We start from the raw sequence: 19946 nt of genomic DNA, 5'->3' as shown, positions 1-19946 counted from the left end.
GAATAGGGGAGATCCTAAATGAATACTTTGCATCGGTATTCACGAAGGAGAGGGGCGTGTTAACCGGGAGTGTCTCGGAGGGAGGTGTTGACCCGTTAGAGAAAATCTCCATTACAAGAGAGGAAGTGTTAGGTTTTTTAGGGAACATTAAAACTGACAAAGCCCCAGGGCCTGATGGCATCTATCCTCGACTGCTCAGGGAGACGAGAGATGAAATTGTTGGGCCTCTGACAGAAATCTTTGTCGCTTCTTTGGACACAGGTGAGGTCCCTGAGGATTGGAGGATAGCGAATGTGGTCCCGTTGTTTAAGAAGGGTAGCAGGGATAACCCAGGAAATTATAGGCCGGTGAGCTTGACGTCCGTGGTAGGGAAGTTGTTGGAGAGGATTCTTAGAGACAGGATGTATGTGCATTTAGAACGGAACAATCTCATTAGTGACAGACAGCATGGTTTTGTAAGAGGGAGGTCGTGCCTTACACATTTGGTGGAGTTTTTTGAGGAAGTGACAAAAACGGTTGATGAAGGAAGGGCCGTGGATGTCATCTATATGGATTTCAGTAAGGCATTTGACAAAGTCCCACATGGCAGGTTGGTTAAGAAGGTTAAGGCTCATGGGATACAAGGAGAAGTGGCTAGATGGGTGGAGAACTGGCTTGGCCATGGGAGACAGAGGGTAGTGGTCGAAGGGTCTTTTTCCGGCTGGAGGCCTGTGACCAGTGGTGTTCCGCAGGGCTCTGTACTGGGGCCTCTGCTATTTGTGATATATATAAATGATTTGGAAGAAGGTGGAACTGGTGTAATCAGCAAGTTTGCGGATGACACGAAGATAGCTGGACTTGCGGATAGCGAAGAGCATTGTCGGGCAATACAGCAGGATATAGATAGGCTGGAAAATTGGGCGGAGAGGTGGCAGATGGAGTTTAATCCGGATAAATGCGAAGTGATGCATTTTGGAAGAAATAATGTAGGGAGGAGTTATACAATAAATGGCAGAGTCATCAGGAGTATAGAAACACAGAGGGACCTAGGTGTGCAAGTCCACAAATCCTTGAAGGTGGCAACACAGGTGGAGAAGGTGGTGAAGAAGGCATATGGTATGCTTGCCTTTATAGGACGGGGTATAGAGTATAAAAGCTGGAGTCTGATGATGCAGCTGTATAGAACGCTGGTTAGGCCCCATTTGGAGTACTGCATCCAGTTCTGGTCGCCGCACTACCAGAAGGACGTGGAGGCGTTAGAGAGAGTGCAGAGAAGGTTTACCAGGATGTTGCCTGGTATGGAGGGTCTTAGCTATGAGGAGAGATTGGGTAAACTGGGGTTGTTCTCCCTGGAAAGACGGAGAATGAGGGGAGATCTAATAGAGGTGTGCAAGATTATGAAGGGGATAGATAGGGTGAACGGTGGGAAGCTTTTTCCCAGGTTGGAGGTGACGATCGCGAGGGGTCACGGGCTCAAGGTGAGAGGGGCGAAGTATAACTCAGATATCAGAGGGATGTTTTTTACACAGAGGGTGGTGGGGGCCTGGAATGCGCTGCCACGTAGGGTGGTGGAGGCAGGCACGCTGACATCGTTTAAGACTTACCTGGATAGTCACATGAGCAGCCTGGGAATGGAGGGATACAAACGATTGGTCTAGTTGGACCAAGGAGCGGCACAGGCTTGGAGGGCCGAAGGGCCTGTTTCCTGTGCTGTACTGTTCTTTGTTCTTTGTTCTTCCATTCCTGATTCTCCATGACGCCAGCGGGAAAACACGCTGGTCTAGAATGTGTCTGGAACAACATGGTATGCAGAGGCTGAGAATGCCTGGGGCTGCTTCCGGACTCCGCAATGGAGGCCACCAGCAACCCTGAACCCTGGAACATCACAGCAATGGGTGGGGAGGGGGAGCATCTATCAAGTGGATTTTCCAGCTTCAGTGTATTCGAGGAGATCCATCTCCCAGCTTCAGCGTGTCCCTGGAAATCCATCTTTTTTCAGGGAGTCCATGTTCTTTCTTCAACTGTGGGTCAGTCATGATTGGCTCCTTTTAAGTCTGGCACCCTGATATGATGGCAGGGCGCATGCAATCAGACCCGCCCTGCCACAGAATATGGCACTAAACCCTCAGATGCACAACTAATGCAGTCAGGGCCAGAAGATATGGCGTGGTTTCCTGCAGTGGGATACTCTCCCCATCCCCGCCACAGGATTTAGTCCCAGGTGGGAGTATTCCACCCAGTGTATTTTTTTTTGTGACGTTCTGCATGTTTCAAGTGTTGGCCGTGAAATATCATTTCAGTCCTGTAATTTTCCAATATTCAGTGCAGATGTCTCCCTGGTCTTAATTGTGTCTCAGAACCCCATTACATTGTTGTTGGATGGGAATAAGTGCAGTACCGTCATTCTTCGAACATCATGAGCAGAGCCATTTAGACATGACTTCTAATTTTGACTGTAGTAATTGGAAAAATGTGGAGCCTGTTCAAATACATCACCTGAAGGATACGTTTATAAAACCAAATTGTAAAATAGTCGCTGAATTACGGGGTCATGGCTAACTTTGTAGATGTTGCAGATAGTGTGATTAAAGACTACCTTAGATATAGTTGGCCACTTCTCAAATGGGTCTTGTCTAACTCAGTAATAATAAGAATTTTTACTTTGTAGTTTATTTTAGGACATCTCATCTAAGTTGGCTTAATTAACTTTCTTTTGATAGAATGTCTAGAAGTCTTCGATAATATCTTAATGATATGCAATTTCCAGATGGATCTTGACATTGGTGCAATAATTAGCATGTGTCACCTCTAACCATTTCCAAGTTTAAATTGCATCTTGTGCTTGTAAAATGATAATATTTCATCCAAGGCATAGAACACAATACAAGTAAAATATTAATTTCTATATGATGCAAACCAAAGTCGAATATGAATTACTATAAAATTAAAAGTGGTGTATATAAATCATGCTCTGAGCTCCAAAATTCTAATTATGTATTTTGTGCCGCCTTACATTTGTAGATTTAGACTTCCCTTAAATCTAAAATGCGATGGAAACCTTCAGTGTACCAGGGCATTCACATTGCAGTAATGTCTATATGACATTTGCAATTTGTTCCAATAACACATGGGTTATTTCTGCTTGTTATGCTGAATTTTCACACTATAAACATCAATTACTGGAATATTTATGGTAATTTTTTTTAGCAATGACTAATGTATGAACTGTAATTTATTTTGAGTTATACAAATATTTAAAACGTTGTAATTGATATTAATCAGCCAGGGGACAATAGGACAAAGTGAGTTCAAATCCAGTTCAGCCTAATGAGAGGGAAGTATTTTTTTGTTTGTTGCCCATAAGAACTCTGTGTGAGATGATTTTCGGGAATCGCGTTAAGTGCTTGATAGGCTTAATTCCACAGCAAGGAACGGCTCCTAATTTGCCACCTAAATTGCCCATTGCAAATGAAATAATTCACAGTGAGAGTGCTTTTATGAAGCTAAGCTTAAGGCATGTTGTTTGCAGGGCACAGAGAAAACTTTATCCTGTGTTTTGTATTTGCTATGCTTGTGTTCTGCTCTTCAGTTCTTGGATATTTTCGTCATGCTCTGTATCAAAGATCACTCTCATAAGCGAGATCACAGAATACTACAGTGCAGAAGAAGCCCTTCGGCCCATCGAGTCTGTACAGACGCCTGAAAGGCCCTGACCTGCCCACCTTCTCCCACTTGCCAGCACTTGGCCCATAGCCTTGAATGTTATGGCGTGCCAAGTACTCATTCAGGTACTTTTTAAAGGATGTGAAGCATCCCGCCTCCACCACCCTCCCCGGTAATGCATTCCAGACCCTCACCACCCTCTGGGTAAACAAGTCTTTCCTCAAATCCCGCCTGAATCTCTCACCACTCACTTTTAATCTCTGTCCCCTCATAACTGACCCTTCAACTAAGGGGAACAGCTGCTCCCTATCCACCCTCTCCATGCCCCTCATAATCTTGAACACCTCAATCTGGTCGCTCCTCAGCCTTCTCTGCTCCAGAGAAAACAACCCAAGCCTATCCAACCTCGCTTTATAATTTAAGTGTTCCATCCCAGGCAACATCCTGGTGAATCTCGTCTGCATCCCGTCCAGTGCAATCACATCCTTCCTATAATGTGGCGACCAGAACTGCACGCAGTGCTCCAGCTGTGGCCTCATCAAAGTTCTATACAACTCCATCATGACCTCTCTGCTTTTGTAATCTATACCCCGATTGATAAAGGCGAGTGTGCCATATGCCTTTTTCACCATCCTATTTACCTGCCTTTCCGCCCTCAGAGATCTATGGACAAACACGCTAAGGTCCCTTTGTTCCTCAGAACTTCCCAGTGTCAGACCTTTCATAGTATACTTCCTTGTCAAATTACTCCTTCCAAAGTGTACCACCTCACACTTTTCAGGGTTAAATTCCATTTGCCACTTATCTACCCATTTGACCATCTCGTCTATATCTTCCTGTAACCCAAGACACTCAACCTCACTGTTAACCACCCGGCCAATCATTGTGTCATCGACGAACTTACTGATCCTACCTCCGACATAGTCATTTACATCATTTATATAAATGACGAACAATAGGGAGCCCAGCACAGATCTCTGTGGTACGCCACTGGCCTTCAGTCACTAAGATGTGGAGATGCCGGCTTTGGACTGGAGTGGGCACAGTTAGAAGCTTCACAACACCAGGTTAAAGTCCAGTAGAGTTATTTGGTATCACAAGCTTTCAGAGCGCTGCTCCTTCATCAAGTGACTCACCTGATGAATGATCAGCGCTCCGAAAGCTTGTGATTCCAAATAAACCATTGGACTTTAACCTGGTGTTGTGAAGCTTCTTACTCCAGTCACCACCCTCTGTCTCCTACCGCTAAGCCAAATATGAATCCACCTTATCAGATCACCCTGCATCCCATGTGCATTTGCCTTTTTAGTAAGTCTCCCATGTGGGACTTTGTCAAAGGTTTTGCTGAAATCCATGTAAACTACATCAACGCATCACCCTCATCCACACACTTGGTTACACGCTCAAAAAATCAATCAAATTTGTTAGACATGGCCTCCCTCTGACAAAACCATGCTGACTATCCCTGATCAAACCTTGCCTCTCCAAATGGAGATAGGTTCTCTCCTTCACAATCTCCTTCAGCCACGGACGTGAAACTCACTGGTCTGTAGTTCCCTGGCTTGTCTCTACAACCTTTCTGTCCCATAAGAAGCAGTGTCTGACTTTAAATGCACAAGAACTGATACAGCGTACCAGGGATTGAACAGAATCCCTTCTAACTACGTACAGCTTGCTGGAAATATCAGAAGCACTTGTGATCCTGCAGACGTTAGAAAGCAATATATTTAAAATAAAAGCAAATTACTGTGGATGCTAGAATCTGAAACAAAGGAACAGAACATGCTGGAAAATCTCAGCAGGTCTGACAGCATCCGTGGAGAGAGAATTGAGTCTGGATGACCCTTTGTCAAAGCTAAGAGCAAAACGTTGGCTCAAATTCCAACACTGATCCCTGGCACGCTGCGTCAGTTCTTGTGCATTTAAAATCACACACTGGTTCTCGTGGGACATCTTGCTTACGAGAGTAATCTTTGATATTGAGAATTGAAGAGCAGAACACAAGCATAGCAACAATCAGAGGAGATTTATGCAAGCAGAAATTCTGTTGGAGAGAAGAGCTGTGCTTCTTCAGGGAAGGCATTCCTGGAAGAGAAGTGGCAATGAGTTAAACACTAAGCAATGCAGATGCTGGAATCTGAAACAAAAACAGAAAATACTGGAAAATCTCAGCAGGTCTGACAGCATCTGTAGTGAGAGAATAGAGCCAACGTTTTGAGTCTGGATGATCCTTCGTCAGAGTATATAGAACATAGAACAGTACAGCACAGAACAGGCCCTTCGGCCCACGATGTTGTGCCGAGCTTTATCTGAAACCAAGATCAAGCTATCCCACTCCCTATCATCCTGGTGTGCTCCATGTGCCTATCCAATAACCGCTTAAATGTTTCTAAAGTGTCTGACTCCACTATCACTGCAGGCAGTTCATTCCACACCCCAACCACTCTCTGCGTAAAGAACCTACCTCTGATATCCGTCCTGTATCTCCCACCACGAACCCTATAGTTATGCCCCCTTGTAATAGCTCCATCCACCCGAGGAAATAGTCTTTGAACGTTCACTCTATCTATCCCCTTCATCATTTTATACACCTCTATTAAGTCTCCCCTCAGCCTCCTCCGCTCCAGAGAGAACAGCCCTAGCTCCCTCAACCTTTCCTCATATGACCTACCCTCCAAACCAGGCAGCATCCTGGTAAATCTCCTCTGCACTCCTTCCAGCGCTTCCACATCCTTCCTTTAGTGAGGTGACCAGAACTGCACACAATATTCCAAATGTGGTCTCACCAAGGTCCTGTACAGTTGCAGCATAACCCCACGGCTCTTAAACTCCAACCCCCTGTTAATAAAAGCAAACTTGCTTCAAGTTTTTTTAAATTAATTCGTGGAACATGGGGGTCTCTGGCTGGCCAGCATTTATTGCCCATCCCTAGTTGCCCGAGGGCAGCTGAGAGTCAAGCACCTTGCTGTGGCTCTGGGGTCACATGTAGGCCAGACCGGGTAAGGACAGCAGATTTCTTTCCCTAAAGGACATTAGTGAACCAGATGGGTTCTTCCTACAATCAACAATTTCATGGTCATCAGCAGATTCTTAATTCCAGATATTTTTTGTTGAATTCAAATTCCACCAACTGCCGTGGCAGGATTCGAACCCGGGTCCCCAGAACATTAGCTGAGTTTCTGGATTAATAGTCTAACTATTAATACCGCTGGATAATATCACTAGGCCATCACCTTCCCCAGGTATAAATGAATAAATGGCAAACAACAAGTATTTCACAATTTCAGGTAGGTGGGCATGAACAAGTTACCAGAAAGGGCAGATGCAGTTTAGTGCAGAGGAGTGTGATGCAGTATATTTTCAGAGGAATCAGTGTATGCGTTCAGTGGAAGGTGTTGTTGGAGGAGGATGAAGAGTGAGATGTTGGTGTAATAATGCGTAATTCTTTGGAAATGAGAGGACGGGTATATCAAGCCATAAGTCCAATATTATTTCGGGTTTTACCAATAGGAACATAGCGTAGGTGATGTATTTCAGCCCAGCGGGAAACCTGGTGGGAAACCATTGTCACCTTTCCAAGGGGCATTCAAAGCTGTTCAAGTGTAATGATGATGTGGAGATGCCGGTGTTGGACCTCATAACCACTCCATCTGACGAAGGAGCAGCACGCTCCGAAAGCTTATGGTATTTGCTACCAAATAAACCTGTTGGACTTTAACCTGGTGTTGTGAGACTTCTTACAAGTGTAATGAGAAAGCTCAGTGGGAAGTGTCGAGCCACCCACGGTATTAAGTGCCCAATAGAGTAGAAATCCTGCCCCATGAGTCACTGATCAGTCAGAGACCAGCAGCTTTCCCTTGCCAATACTGCCACTTGGAGTTCTGAGGTCTTCTCCAGGGACTGTCGCTGGATCCCTGAAGGCAGGTGAGTCTGAGCAGATTTTGGGTTGTCGGTGAGGTGGGGGGAATGGTTCAGAGACAAGGGCAGGGAGTGGCTCTTGGCTAGCATCTCCCTTCTTGAAGCCAGATCCCTTAGACGGCACAAAGCGCCTCTGAAAGAGGGACTCCTCCCAGTTTTGCTTAAGGGGCTTGTTGGATGGCTTCAGGAAGCACAGGAGACCTGCGTAAGTTTGGGAGAATCCTTGCGTCCACCAGTAAATCATGGTGGGTTCAGGGATAACAGCCATTACATAACTCAATAATGAGCCTTGTTAGCCAGCGGACGGATTCCCCCAGTTGGCCCAATTTGTTGCAATGTAGGGGTCAGTTTTCCCACCATTGGAAAGGGCCACACAACTTCCTGCAATATTATCTGGACCCACCAGTCACCGAGCCTACTCAGGGAGGCTTCATTAAATCCCAGCCAGAGTGTTAGAGTGAAGCACTAATATGTTTGTTAAAGGCAAGTGTTAGGGCAACGCTGCAATTTTGGTGCCCCATTTGAGAAAGCCATAAAGGGTGTGCAATATACCAAAATTTAAAAAACTGTAGTCGTGAAATGAGACTGAGATACTGGAACAACTTGCATTGGAGCAGAGAAGGCTAAATAATTTCTACAAATAGTGATGATTTAAAATTATGAAGGATTTTGATAGGGTGAATGAAGCGAGAAAGTTTCCTCTGATGGGAGAGTCAGTGACAATGGGTCGGCAGTTGGATGCTACCAATTAAAAATGTGGCGAGAAATGTCTTTATTCAGAAATTTGTTTGAAATGGAAACCTTATTCACAGGAAGTAATTAGATCTGAGACTGTGGCACCTTTTAAGGGAAAACTGGATAAATAGAGGAAGAAGTAGATATGTAGCCAAGGGGAAAACGTAAGGATCGAACACAGACATGCTAAGACTTCCTTCTGTGCTGTAATCTTCTTCGGTTCTAAAGCAAATAAGCAAAAGCAAAACCTAACAGTATGTTCACAGCAGAATCTTCCTCCTTAAGTATGGGAAATAACACCTATTGGAATTGTCATTGCGCTAAAACTCAAAACCGAAATGGAGACAGGGACCCTGACAAAGAATTCTAAGTGGCGTTTTGTAAAATGCGCCAGTTTTCAGCGGACGTCTCAATGGGTTGAGTAGAAAGCTGGTCAGATAGGTGATTGCTCCAAGACAAATCCTTTAACGTTCAACCAGCAGCAGAGGAAATCCGAGATTTAGAGAACAAATACAGCTGCTAATCATGCTGTCACTTCAGAACACACCATATTCTGAGTTTCTGTCTAAATAAACATTAGTCCAAATCCATTTATCATCTAGTTACAAAACCCATTTAACTTAACTATTTACCCGAACAAAAACAAATAGGTTCAAAACAAAGTTCACCTGAACATACTAAGACTTTCTAAAAGTTTTAAAGTTTGTTTATTAGTTTTGTAAGTAGGCTTACATTAACACCGCAATGAAGGTACTGTGAAAATCCCCCAGTCGCCACACTCTGGCGCCTGTTCAGGTACACTTAGCATGGCCAATGCACCTAACTAGCACATCATTCAGACTGTGGGAGGAAACCGGAGCACCCGGAGGAAACCCATGCAGACACGGGGGGAACGTGCGGACTCCGCATAGACAGTGACCCAAGCTGGGAATCGAACCCGAGTCCCTGGCTCTGTGAGGCAACAGTGCTAACCACAGTGCCACCGTGCCGCATTGTGCATCTTCTAGCATGTTGGGATGCAAAAATCTTGTGTGGTTGCTTTTCTTGACCTTAGACAACAAAGAGCCTGCATTTATATAGCAGATTTCATGCTCTCACTGTGTCCCAAGCCATGCCGCAAAACTGGATTACTTTTCAAATAAAGTCACTTAATATGCGAGCAAACATGATAGCAAGTACTTTACACAGTGAGGTGCAAATAACTATGAGGGGACAACTACTTAATCTGTTTTGGGGATATCAGCTGAGGGATTCATGTTGGCAAGAATGTCAGGAGAACTTCACTACTTTTCCATGAAAAGTGTCTTTGCACTGCTGTCCTTGAGGAGCTGGGGTGGACAGACACAGACAGACAAACCCTGTCAAAAATAAGTTTAAAATCGGAGAAGATTTAAACATTGCCACTTTGGTGTACACACTACTCCTGTTAAGTCAAAGTTAGCTCATTGAAATGTTGAATATTACATTTTGTTAATTCAAAATACAGATTTGAATCATTAGATGTTTTCCAAAGTATAACTTAGTACCAAAATATTTATGAGCCCAATTTTAACTCATTCACTGAGAGTTAAAAATCATTCCCAGTGTTGTACCGTTTTTCAAATCTTCGAGGAAACACTGGAGTCTTATGCAGTCAAACCCGATTCTTCAGTGGAATTTCGTTCGTTTTAGCATCTGTTCTATTTCTGATTTGAATCCTTCACATTTGCTGCCAAGGAGGCAGCATCTGCTATATCCCTCTGTAAGCCTCAATATTTCAGTCTTAGATTAAATTATTTCTCAAGATATTTTACAAGGACACAGAAATTTTGTTGACAACAAATTGTACTTGGAAATATAGATGGTAAACTGAGAAAGTCACAAAAGAATACTTTCACTCTCGGTGCTGTCATGAAGGTGTTCCTTATAACACAGGTTAATACCTCATAGAGTCATAGTGGTTTACTGCATGGAAATAGGCCCTTCGGCCCAACTTGTCCACGCTGCCCTTTTTTTTTCAACCCCCTAAGCTAATCCCAATTGCCCGCATTTGGTCCATATCCCTCTATACCCATCTTACCCATGTAACTGTCTAAACGCTTTTTAAAAGACAAAATTGTACCCGCCTCTACTACTACCTTTGGCAGCTTGTTCCAGACACTCACCACCCTCTGTGTGAACAAATTGCCCCTCTGGACGCTTTTGTATCTCTCTCCTCTCACCTTAAACCTATGCCCTCTAGTTTTAGACTCCCCTACCTTTGGGAAAAGATATTGACTTTCTAGCTGATCTATGCCCCTCATTATTTTATAGGCCTCTATAAGATCACCCCTCAGCCTCCTACGCTCCAGAGAAAAAAGTCCCAGCCAATCAAGCCCCTCCTTATAACTTGAACCATCAAGTCCCACTAGCATCCTGGAAATCTTTTCTGCACTCTTTCTAGTTTAATAATATCCTTTCTATAATAGACCAGAACTGTACATAGTATTCCAAGTGTGGCCTCACCAATGTCTTGTACAACTTCAACAAGATGTCCCAACTCCTGTATTCAATGTTCTGACCAATGAAACCAAACACGCTGAATGTCTTTTTCACCACTCTGTCCCCATGTGACTCCACTTTCAAGGAGCTATGAACATGTACCCTGAGATCTCTTTGTTCTGGAACTCTCCCCAACGCCCTACCATTAACTGAATAAGTCCTGCCCTGGTTCAATCTACCAAAATGCATCACCTCCATTTATCTAAATTAAACTCCATCTGCCATTCGTCAGCCCACTGGCCCAATTGATCAAGATCCCGTTTCAATCCGAGATAACCTTCTTCACTGCCCACTATGCCACCAATCTTGGTGTCACCTGCAAACTTACTAACCATGCCTCGAGGAAGAAAGTGCAAAAATGGCTGTTCGTCTGCGCTGTATTGTGTGCAAGCTTAATTCCAGTCTTGAAGCACAGCTGTGTTGAGATCGTAAGGAATATCATTTTTGTTTTTAAGGACGCAAAGTTTGTGGAGGAACGTCGTAAACAACTCCAGGAGTACCTAAGAAGCATAATGAACAAAATTATACAAACACTTCCAGAGTTTACATCCAATCCTAAAAAAGCGACGCTGATGCATCTGCTGCCATTTTGTGTGTAAGTATGCAGCTCTTTGTTTTAATCTTATTTAGGGAATATACGGTAGTTGAGTATTGGAATATATATTCTGTTTTCATTAGCCCTCTTCAGTGTCAGTCCTATTCCTATTTCCTCCATAAAAAGTGCATGACTTTCTCCCATTTATTCACTGACCAGTGCAGCAGTTACGTTAACTTGGATTCACCAGCAACAAGAGTACTTGGCGTTTCCCACCTGACTCACCTGCACGAGTACATTCCACCTTCTCATTTATCACACCTTCTTACCTAAAACTCAGAAATGAAGTTTGTACTATTCATGTCTGTTTCTAGTACCCCGTGTCTGCGTGGGTTTCCTCCAGGTGCTCTGGTTTCCTCCCGCATTCCAAAGATGTGGGTGTTAGATTGATTGGCCATGCTAAATTGACTAGAGTGTCAGGGGGATTAACTAGGGTAAATGAGAGTTACGGGAATAGGGCCTGGGTAGGATTGTGGTCAGTACAGACTCGATGGGCCGCATGGCCTCCTTCTGCATGGTAGGGATTCTATGATTCTACTACTGTTCCAATTTGCTGCATGCATTATACAAATTGTCTGTGATGTCACAAATAATGTTTGGAGCAGTTAACTGTGTGTTAAATTTGTGATAATAATGAATGCCAACGCAATTTAGGGATTCAGAGCTGACGAAAACATAATTGTGCTGAAACACTCATTATCATCTTCAGTAAGCACCAACTGTCAAAGACTTTGGCATTTAGCATTGAGGTCATGTCCACTCTCTCATCCTGTCAGGTTCTATGTTTTGCTTTTAGCCTTACTGAAGTTTAGTTTCTTCCATAAAATCCAATGTGTTGGCTATCCGAGTACAGGCAATTCATCCATGATTTTTTATCCTGGCCTGCCAACAGATAGTCACTATAAATAAATTGTAAATATTTTAAAATCTGCATGAGGGCTTGGTTTATATGCAGTAGTTTGTATTATCAATAATTTAAAATAAACTAGTCCTTTTGAAAATAAATATTTCATTTTATTTTTCTCGGTCCTTATCACTGAATTATATTACCAGTTCACTAAACTAATAGAGGATATATGTTAAAGACTGAAATTTACTTAGCAAAATTATCCTTGAGTAATCCAACCACATGATTTATTGGTGTTGAGTACCTTATTAATTTATTTTGACCTTTTCTTTGAAGTCATGAATAATTTAAGTAAATAGAACACTTGTTTGAAAGGGTTGGATTTAAATTGGTTCTGCTTATTGATTTGATTAATGTATTTGTGTTGAATGTTTAATGTAAACCACACATCTAACCTACATTAGTGTAAAAGCTCATATCTACAATATGTCAAAAGTTTACTTGGCACTGCAGAATGTAAGTATTGCTGAAAAAAAGACATGCTGTTGAAGCTTTTCATCTTGCACTCATCAGGACAAACACAAGAATACGAAATTTCAAAGGGAGCCGCAGTTTGCGCTACTCAAGGAAAGGATGTTAATTGGTTGACAAGTGGGCTGATTGGTCGATGTGTTGCCAAATGCACCAGGGAACTATTGCTCCCCCCTGTTGTTGAATTGCCAAACAATCAGTGATCCTTTCTCATGAATTATAAATTGTTGCTCCCTTTAAATTTTTCATTCTTGCATTTGTGCTGATGAGTGCAAGGCAAAAAAGTTTTGACAGCATGAATCTTTCTTCAGCAATATTCTAGTTGAATGTTCATGCAGTGTAATTACATAACCTGTACTCGAGTACAAGCAGGAATCGTTGGTATAGAGTGACTTTTAAAACAATCACCAAAGCTTCTAACAAGAAGGAATCTTGAAGAAGCCTTATTACTTAAATATTGTGCTAATCACAGTTGACAAAAATTACTTTTTGTTAAGTTTATGAATAGGAAGCAATTATTAATGAAAAAACAAAACTGGAAGCCGTGATATCTATCACTGCTGAGGCCACAGGCAACTTGTTGCACTGTTATGTCTGGACTGGTCAGTGACAGATTGGCTTGGAATTGGCTCAAGCACCTTTCCAAGACCTGAGTACAGAGTCTGGTTGGAGTGCTGACAGATTGCTGCATCGCTGGAGCTGCCGTCCTTCAAATGAGACATCAAACCGAGGTCCGGGTTGACATTGATTCCATGGCACCAGTCAAAAAAAGAGCAGGGGATCTCTCTCCATGTTCTGTCCCTCAGCCAAAATCACCAAGGAGAAATTAATCTGTCATCTATCTTATTTCCTGCTTTGTGGCCTTGTGCACAGAACAACAGCGCAGTTCATTACAAAACAAGTTAATTTTGTTTGAAGCACTTTTGGATGTCCTTTGAATGTGGAATTAAGTATGGATTATTTCCTCTTTGTTTGCGACAAAAGATTTCAGATTCTCACATAATGAAGAAAGATACAAGCACAGGAATGCTCCACTTTTAGTATTGTTTCCCAGCGAGTGTTTTGTGTTTCTAATTTATTTTACTGGAAATGAATCCTGGTCCTTTGACAGGGTCTATTGAGAAGCTGACAATTGCAGATTTTAATTCAACCATCTTTACTTCTTTCTGTAAAACAGCCATTTTAGGATACATTTCATTTCCTTAAAATGATGGGAGTTAGACTGCTAAGAAGAGTCTGTTCAATCAAGAGTTTATTACTTTCTTTCATCTACCTCCCCTAAAAATGACATCAGGTCGTGCAGTTCCCTTCTCAACAAAGTATTGTGACAGTCCGTTCCTAGCTTTCCTCACAATTAATTTTTTTTTTCAAAGCTGAAGCTTGGTTTATTCAGAGGGATTAAAAATGATTTCTTAAACTTCACAAAGGCAGAAAATGCTGGAAAATCTCAGCGGGCCTGAACAGCAAACGTAGAGAGAGAATAGAGCCAACGTTTCGAATCAGAGCTCTGACGAAGGGTCATCTTGACTCAAAACGTTGGCTCTATTTTCTCTCCACAGATGCTGTCAGACCTGCTGGGATTTTCCAGCATTTCCTCTCTTTGTTTCAGATATAAGCATCCACAGTATTTTGCTTTTGTTATTATACTTATTTTGCCATAATCATTTTAATCTTGACATTTAGAAAGATTTTGATTTGATTTATTATTGTCACATGTATTAGCATACAGTGAAAAGCATTGTTTCTTGCGTGCTATACAGACAAAACATACCGTTCATAGAGAAGGAAAGGAGAGAATGCAAAATGTAGTGTTACAGTCATAGCTAGGGTGTAGAGAAAGATCAACTTATATAAGGTAGGTCCATTCAAATGTCTGATGGCAGCAGGGAAGAAGCTGTTCTTGAGTCGGTTGGTACATGTCCTCAGACTTTTGTATCTTTTTCTCAACGGAAGAAGGTGGAAGAGAGAATGCCCGGGGTGCGTGGGGTCCTTAATTATGTTCTCCCCGTGTCTGCATGGGTTTCCTCCGGGTGCTCTAGTTTCCTCCCACAGTCCCAAGATGTGGGGGTTAGGTGGATTGGCCATGCTAAATTGCCCCTTAGTGTCAGGGGAACTAGGTAGGGTAAATGCATGGGACTATGGGGATAGGGCCTGGCTGGGATTGTGGTTGATGCAGACTTGATGGGCCCGAATGGCCTTCTTCTGCACTTTAGGATTCTATGCTGGCTGCTTTCCCGAGGCAGCAGAAAGTGTAGACAGAGTCAATGAATGGGAGGCTGGTTTACGTGTTAGAATAAGTTGATAGCAAATTAAATATAATATAAATTATTATAAACACAATATCAATTTATTAATTTTGTGACATGCTATTGATTTTTAATTTATTGTACTTTATAATTTTCTCCCTGGATCATCTGGTCTCTGTCATTTATTTAATCTCTGGCGGATTGAGAAAAAAATATTATCACATGAGTCATCTCATTAACTATGTACATTGTATTGGGTCAATATTAATCATTAATCAATATTCAGATTTACTGTGCAATTATAATGAAATCTTTGCAAAGAATAGTTAGTCCCAAGGGTTATGAAATACTGTGGATGCTGACAGTCTAAGGATTGAAAATATGGTACCGGTGGCATCTCAAAATCGGCAACCTTGGGGCTGCGTTTGGATCTTGCTGGGTTTTGGATTTTAAAAAGTCAGAAGCACCATCTAATTAGTAGAAGACACTTGAAATCAGGCCAAGGAGTGGGGTTAAGGATCGCTCAGAGCATGGGTAAAGACTGGTGCGCAAGGCCTACAACTGTTCTGGTGTGCCACCATGCCAATGCAGCACAAAGCCAAGTTGTCCCAGTAAGTTATTTTACTAAATTATCATCAATTAAAATTAATGCATGGCAGCTTTTAAAAATATCCAGTTTTTGGACAACTCCAGTTCTCAAATAACCGGATTTGAGATGCTGGGGGTGATCTTGATCTCACGCTCACCATCCGAGCGAATGCCAGCGGGGGCTCGAGATCCAGAAGTCGCAGTGCTCACTGGCGAGATGATGATTTCTGACCTTGCAGGCGACGTCATCAAGTTCACGTCCAGAATGTTGATTTGAATAGATTTTGATATAATTAACCTGCCCCTCATCAAATATTAACACTCCCCTGCCGTATATTGACACATCAGTGCATTTACAACAGATTCACCTCGATGTGCCCAGGCAATGCCCCCTGGTACATCATGACAGCAGTTTGGCAGAGAATCATAAAATAGAATCATAGAATCCCTACAGTGCAGAAGGAGGCCATTCATCCCATTGAGTCTGCACCGATCACAATCCCATCCAAGCTCTATTCCCATAACCCCACATATTTACCCTGCTAATCCCCCTGACACTAGGGTCAATTTATCATGGCCAATCGACCTAACCCACACATCTTTGGGCAGGTGAGCTTTGCCAGGCTGGCAGCATGCCCATCGCAACCTGTGACAAGAGGCGAGCCTCATGGGGGAGGGGGATTCATTAAGATGTGGAGGTGGCTGGGAGTGGGGACGGTCAGAGGATCTGGAGATTTTTTTCATTTTCTCCATAGACAGGAAGGGGGAAGAATCAGGCCTTTAGATTGCATCACAACAAATTAGCCATCAAAGTGTCCTCAGGTAACATTCATACATAACTCAGCGGATTGCACGCTTTCCACTGAGTCAGAAGATTATGGGTTTAAGCCCCACTCCAGTGACTCAGCGCAGAATCTAGGCTGAAAGTGCAGCACTGAAGGAATGCAGCACTTCTGAAAGTGCTGCATTTGGAGAAGACGTTGAACTGAAGTCACATCTGCCCTCCTGGGTGAATATTAAAGAGTCCACAGCAATATTCAGAGAAGAGCAGCAGAGTTCTCCCTTGTGTTCTGGCCAAAATGTATCCTTCAAACAACAATCCTAAAACAGATCGTATGGTCATTGTCACTTTCTTTTGTCATTGTCATATTCTGCGGCTGTCACATTTCCCTACGTTACAGAATCACAGAATCTTTCCAGTGCAGAAGGAGGCCATTCGGCCCATCAAGTCAATATTGGCTCTCTGAAAGAGCATTCTACCTAATCCCACTCCCTTCCCTTATGTCTGTAACGTGACACATTCTTTCTTTTCAGATAACAATGTAATTCCCTGTTGAATACCTCGATCAAACTTTCTTCCACTCTCTCTCTCTCAGAAACTACAACCATCCTCTGGGTGAAAATTCTTTTTTCCTCACATCACTTTTACTCTTTTTGCCAATTATTTTGAATCTGTGCCCTCTAGTTCTTGATGGTCTCTTGAGAGGCAACAGTTTCTCTCTATTTACCTGTTCATATCCCTCAGGATCTTGAATACATCCATCAAGTTGCCTTCTCAAAGGAAAACAGTCCCAATCTCTCCAATCTATCCTCATAGCTACAGTTCTTCCTCCCTGGAATCATTCTTGTGAATCGCCTCTGTACTCTCTCAATGCTTTCACATCCTTCCTCAAGTATGGCAGCCAGAACTGGATGTAGTCTCCAGCTAACGAGGCCTAACGAGATGTAGTCTCCAGCTAATGGGAATGAGCCCGGCCAGGTGGTCAATGTTTCAGTAGGGGAGCAGTTCGGGAACAGTGACCACAATTCAGTAAGCTTTAAGGTACTGATGGATAAAGATAAGTGTAGTCCTCAAGTTAAGGTGCTAAACTGGAGGAAAGCTAATTACAACAATATTAGGCAGGAACTGAAGAATGTAGATTGGGGGCAGATGTTTGAGGGCAAATCAACGTCTGGCATGTGGGAGGCTTTCAAGTGTAAGTTGATAGGGATTCAGGACCAGCACATTCCTGTAAGGATGAAGGATAAGTATGGCAAGTTTTGGGAACGTTGGATAACGAGAGATATTGTGAGCCTAGTCAAAGAGAAAAAGGAAGCATTTGTCAAAGCTAGGAGGCTGGGAACATACGAAGCAAGTGTGGAATACAAGGAAAGTAGAAAGAAACTTAAGCAAGGAGTAAGGAGGGCTAAAAGAGGTCATGAGAAAGCATTGACCAGCAGGATTAAGGAAAATCCCAAGACTTTTTACACATATATAAAAAGCAAGAGGGTAGCCAGGGAGAGGGTTGGCCCACTCAAGGACAAGGGAGGGAATCTATGTGTGGAGCCAGAGGAAATGGGCGAGGTATTAAATGAGTACTTTGTGTCAGTATTCACCAAAGAGAAGGACTTAGACATAGACATAGAACAGTACAGCACAGAACAGTTGGTGGATGATGAGTCTGGGAAAGGATGTGTAGATAGTTTGAGTCATGTTGAGATTAAGAAAGAGGAGGTATTGGGGTTCTTGAGGAATATTAAGGTAGACAAGTCCCCAGGGCCTGATGGGATATACCCAGAATACTGAGAGAGGCAAGGAAGAAAATTGCTGGGGCCTTGAGAGAAATCTTTGTATCCTCACTGACTGCAGGGGAGGTCCCAGAGGATTGGAGAATAGCCAATGTTGTTCCTTTGTTTAAGAAGGGTAGCAAGAATAATCCAGGTAATTACATGCCGGTGAGCTTTACATCAGTGGTAGGGAAATTATTGGAGAGGATTCTTCGAGACAGGATTTATTCCCACTTGGAAATAAGTGGACGTATTAGGAGAGGCAACATGGTTTTGTGAAGGGGAGGTCGTGTCTCACGAACTTGATCAGGTTTTTCGAGGAAGTGATGAAGATGAAGGTAGGGCAGTGGATGTTGTCTACATGGACTTCAGTAAGGCCTTTGACAAGGTCCCTCATGACAGACTGGTGCAGAAGGTGAAGTCGCATCCAGATCAGAGGTGAGCTGGCAAGGTGAAGTCGCATCCGGATCAGAGGTGAGCTGGCAAGGTGGATACAAAACTGGCTTGGTCAAAGAAGACAGACGGTAGCAGTGGAAGGGTGCGTTTCTGAATGGAGGGCTGTGACAAGTGGCGTTCCTCAGGGATCAGTACTGGGACCTTTGCTATTTGTAATATATATAAATGATTTGGAGGAAAATGTAACTGGTTTGATTAGTAAGTTTGCGGACAACACAAAGGTTGGTGGATTTGCAGATAGCGATGAGGACCATCAGAGGATATAGATTGGTTGGAGACTTGGGCGGAGAGATGGCAGATGGAGTTTAATTTGGACAGATGTGTGGTAATGCATTTTGGAAGATCTAATACAGATGGGAAATATACAGTAAATGGCCCTTAGGAGTATTGATAGGCAAAGGGATCTGGGTGTACAGGTACACAGGTCACTGAAAATGGCAATGCAGGTGGAGAAGGTAGTCTCGAAGGCATATGGCATGCTTGCCTTCATCGGCTGGGGCATTGAGTTTAAAAATTGGCAAGTCATGTTGCAGCTTTATAGAACCTTAGTTAGGTCGCACTTGGAATATAGTGTTCAATTCTGGTCATCACACTACCAGGAGGATGTGGAGGCTTTGGAGAGGGTGCAGAAAAGATTTACCAGGATGTTGCCTGGTATAGGAGGGCATTAGCTATGAGGAGAGGTTGGAGAAACTTGGTTTGTTCTCACTGGAGCGACAGAGGTTGAGGAGCAACCTGATAGAAGTCTACAAGATTGTGAGAGGCATGGACAGAGTGGATAGTCAGAAGCTTTTTCCCAGGGTGGAAGAGTCAATTACTCGGGGGCACAGGTTTAAGGTGCGAGGGGCAAGGTTTAAAGGAGATGTACGAGGCAGATTTTTTACATAGAGAGTAGTGGGTGCCTGGAACTCGTTGCCGGGGGAAGCGGATACGGTAGTGACTTTTAAGGGGTGTCTTGACAAATACATGAATAGGATGGGAATAGAGGGATATGGTCCCCGGAAGGGTAGGGGGTTTTAGTTAAGTCAGGAAGCATGGTCGGTGCAGGCCTGGAAGGCCGAAGGGCCTGTTCCTGTGCTGTAATTTTCTTTGTTCTTTGTTCTATTGTCTCATACAGGTTCAATATGACCCCTTTACTCTTGTACTCAATGCCTCTATTAATGAAGTTTAAGATACAATATGCTTTATTAACTGCTCGGTGAACATGCCTTGCCATCTTCAGTGGCTGAAATACAAATACACTGAGGTCCCTCTGTTTCTGCACCTCCTTTAGAATTTCTCCCTTTGCTTTACACTATTTCGCCACATTCTTTCTGCCAAA

General features: G+C 43.1%; 1 protein-coding gene across 1 annotated transcript in view; it reads left to right on the top strand.

Annotated features, from left to right (window-relative positions):
- snx29 (sorting nexin 29) overlaps nt 1-19946 on the top strand; it is a 591176-nt gene that overhangs the window by 521673 nt on the left and 49557 nt on the right. The window contains exon 20 of the mRNA XM_078240877.1: nt 11271-11410. Coding sequence (XP_078097003.1) covers nt 11271-11410 — 140 coding nt within the window. The remainder of the gene's footprint in view (nt 1-11270; nt 11411-19946) is intronic.

Source organism: Mustelus asterias, chromosome 23, assembly GCF_964213995.1.
Source record: "Mustelus asterias chromosome 23, sMusAst1.hap1.1, whole genome shotgun sequence".
NCBI classification, from domain to species: Eukaryota; Metazoa; Chordata; class Chondrichthyes; order Carcharhiniformes; family Triakidae; genus Mustelus; species Mustelus asterias.
The sequence above is the reverse complement of the archived record's forward strand: the minus strand, read 5'-3'. Positions and strand labels throughout refer to the sequence as shown.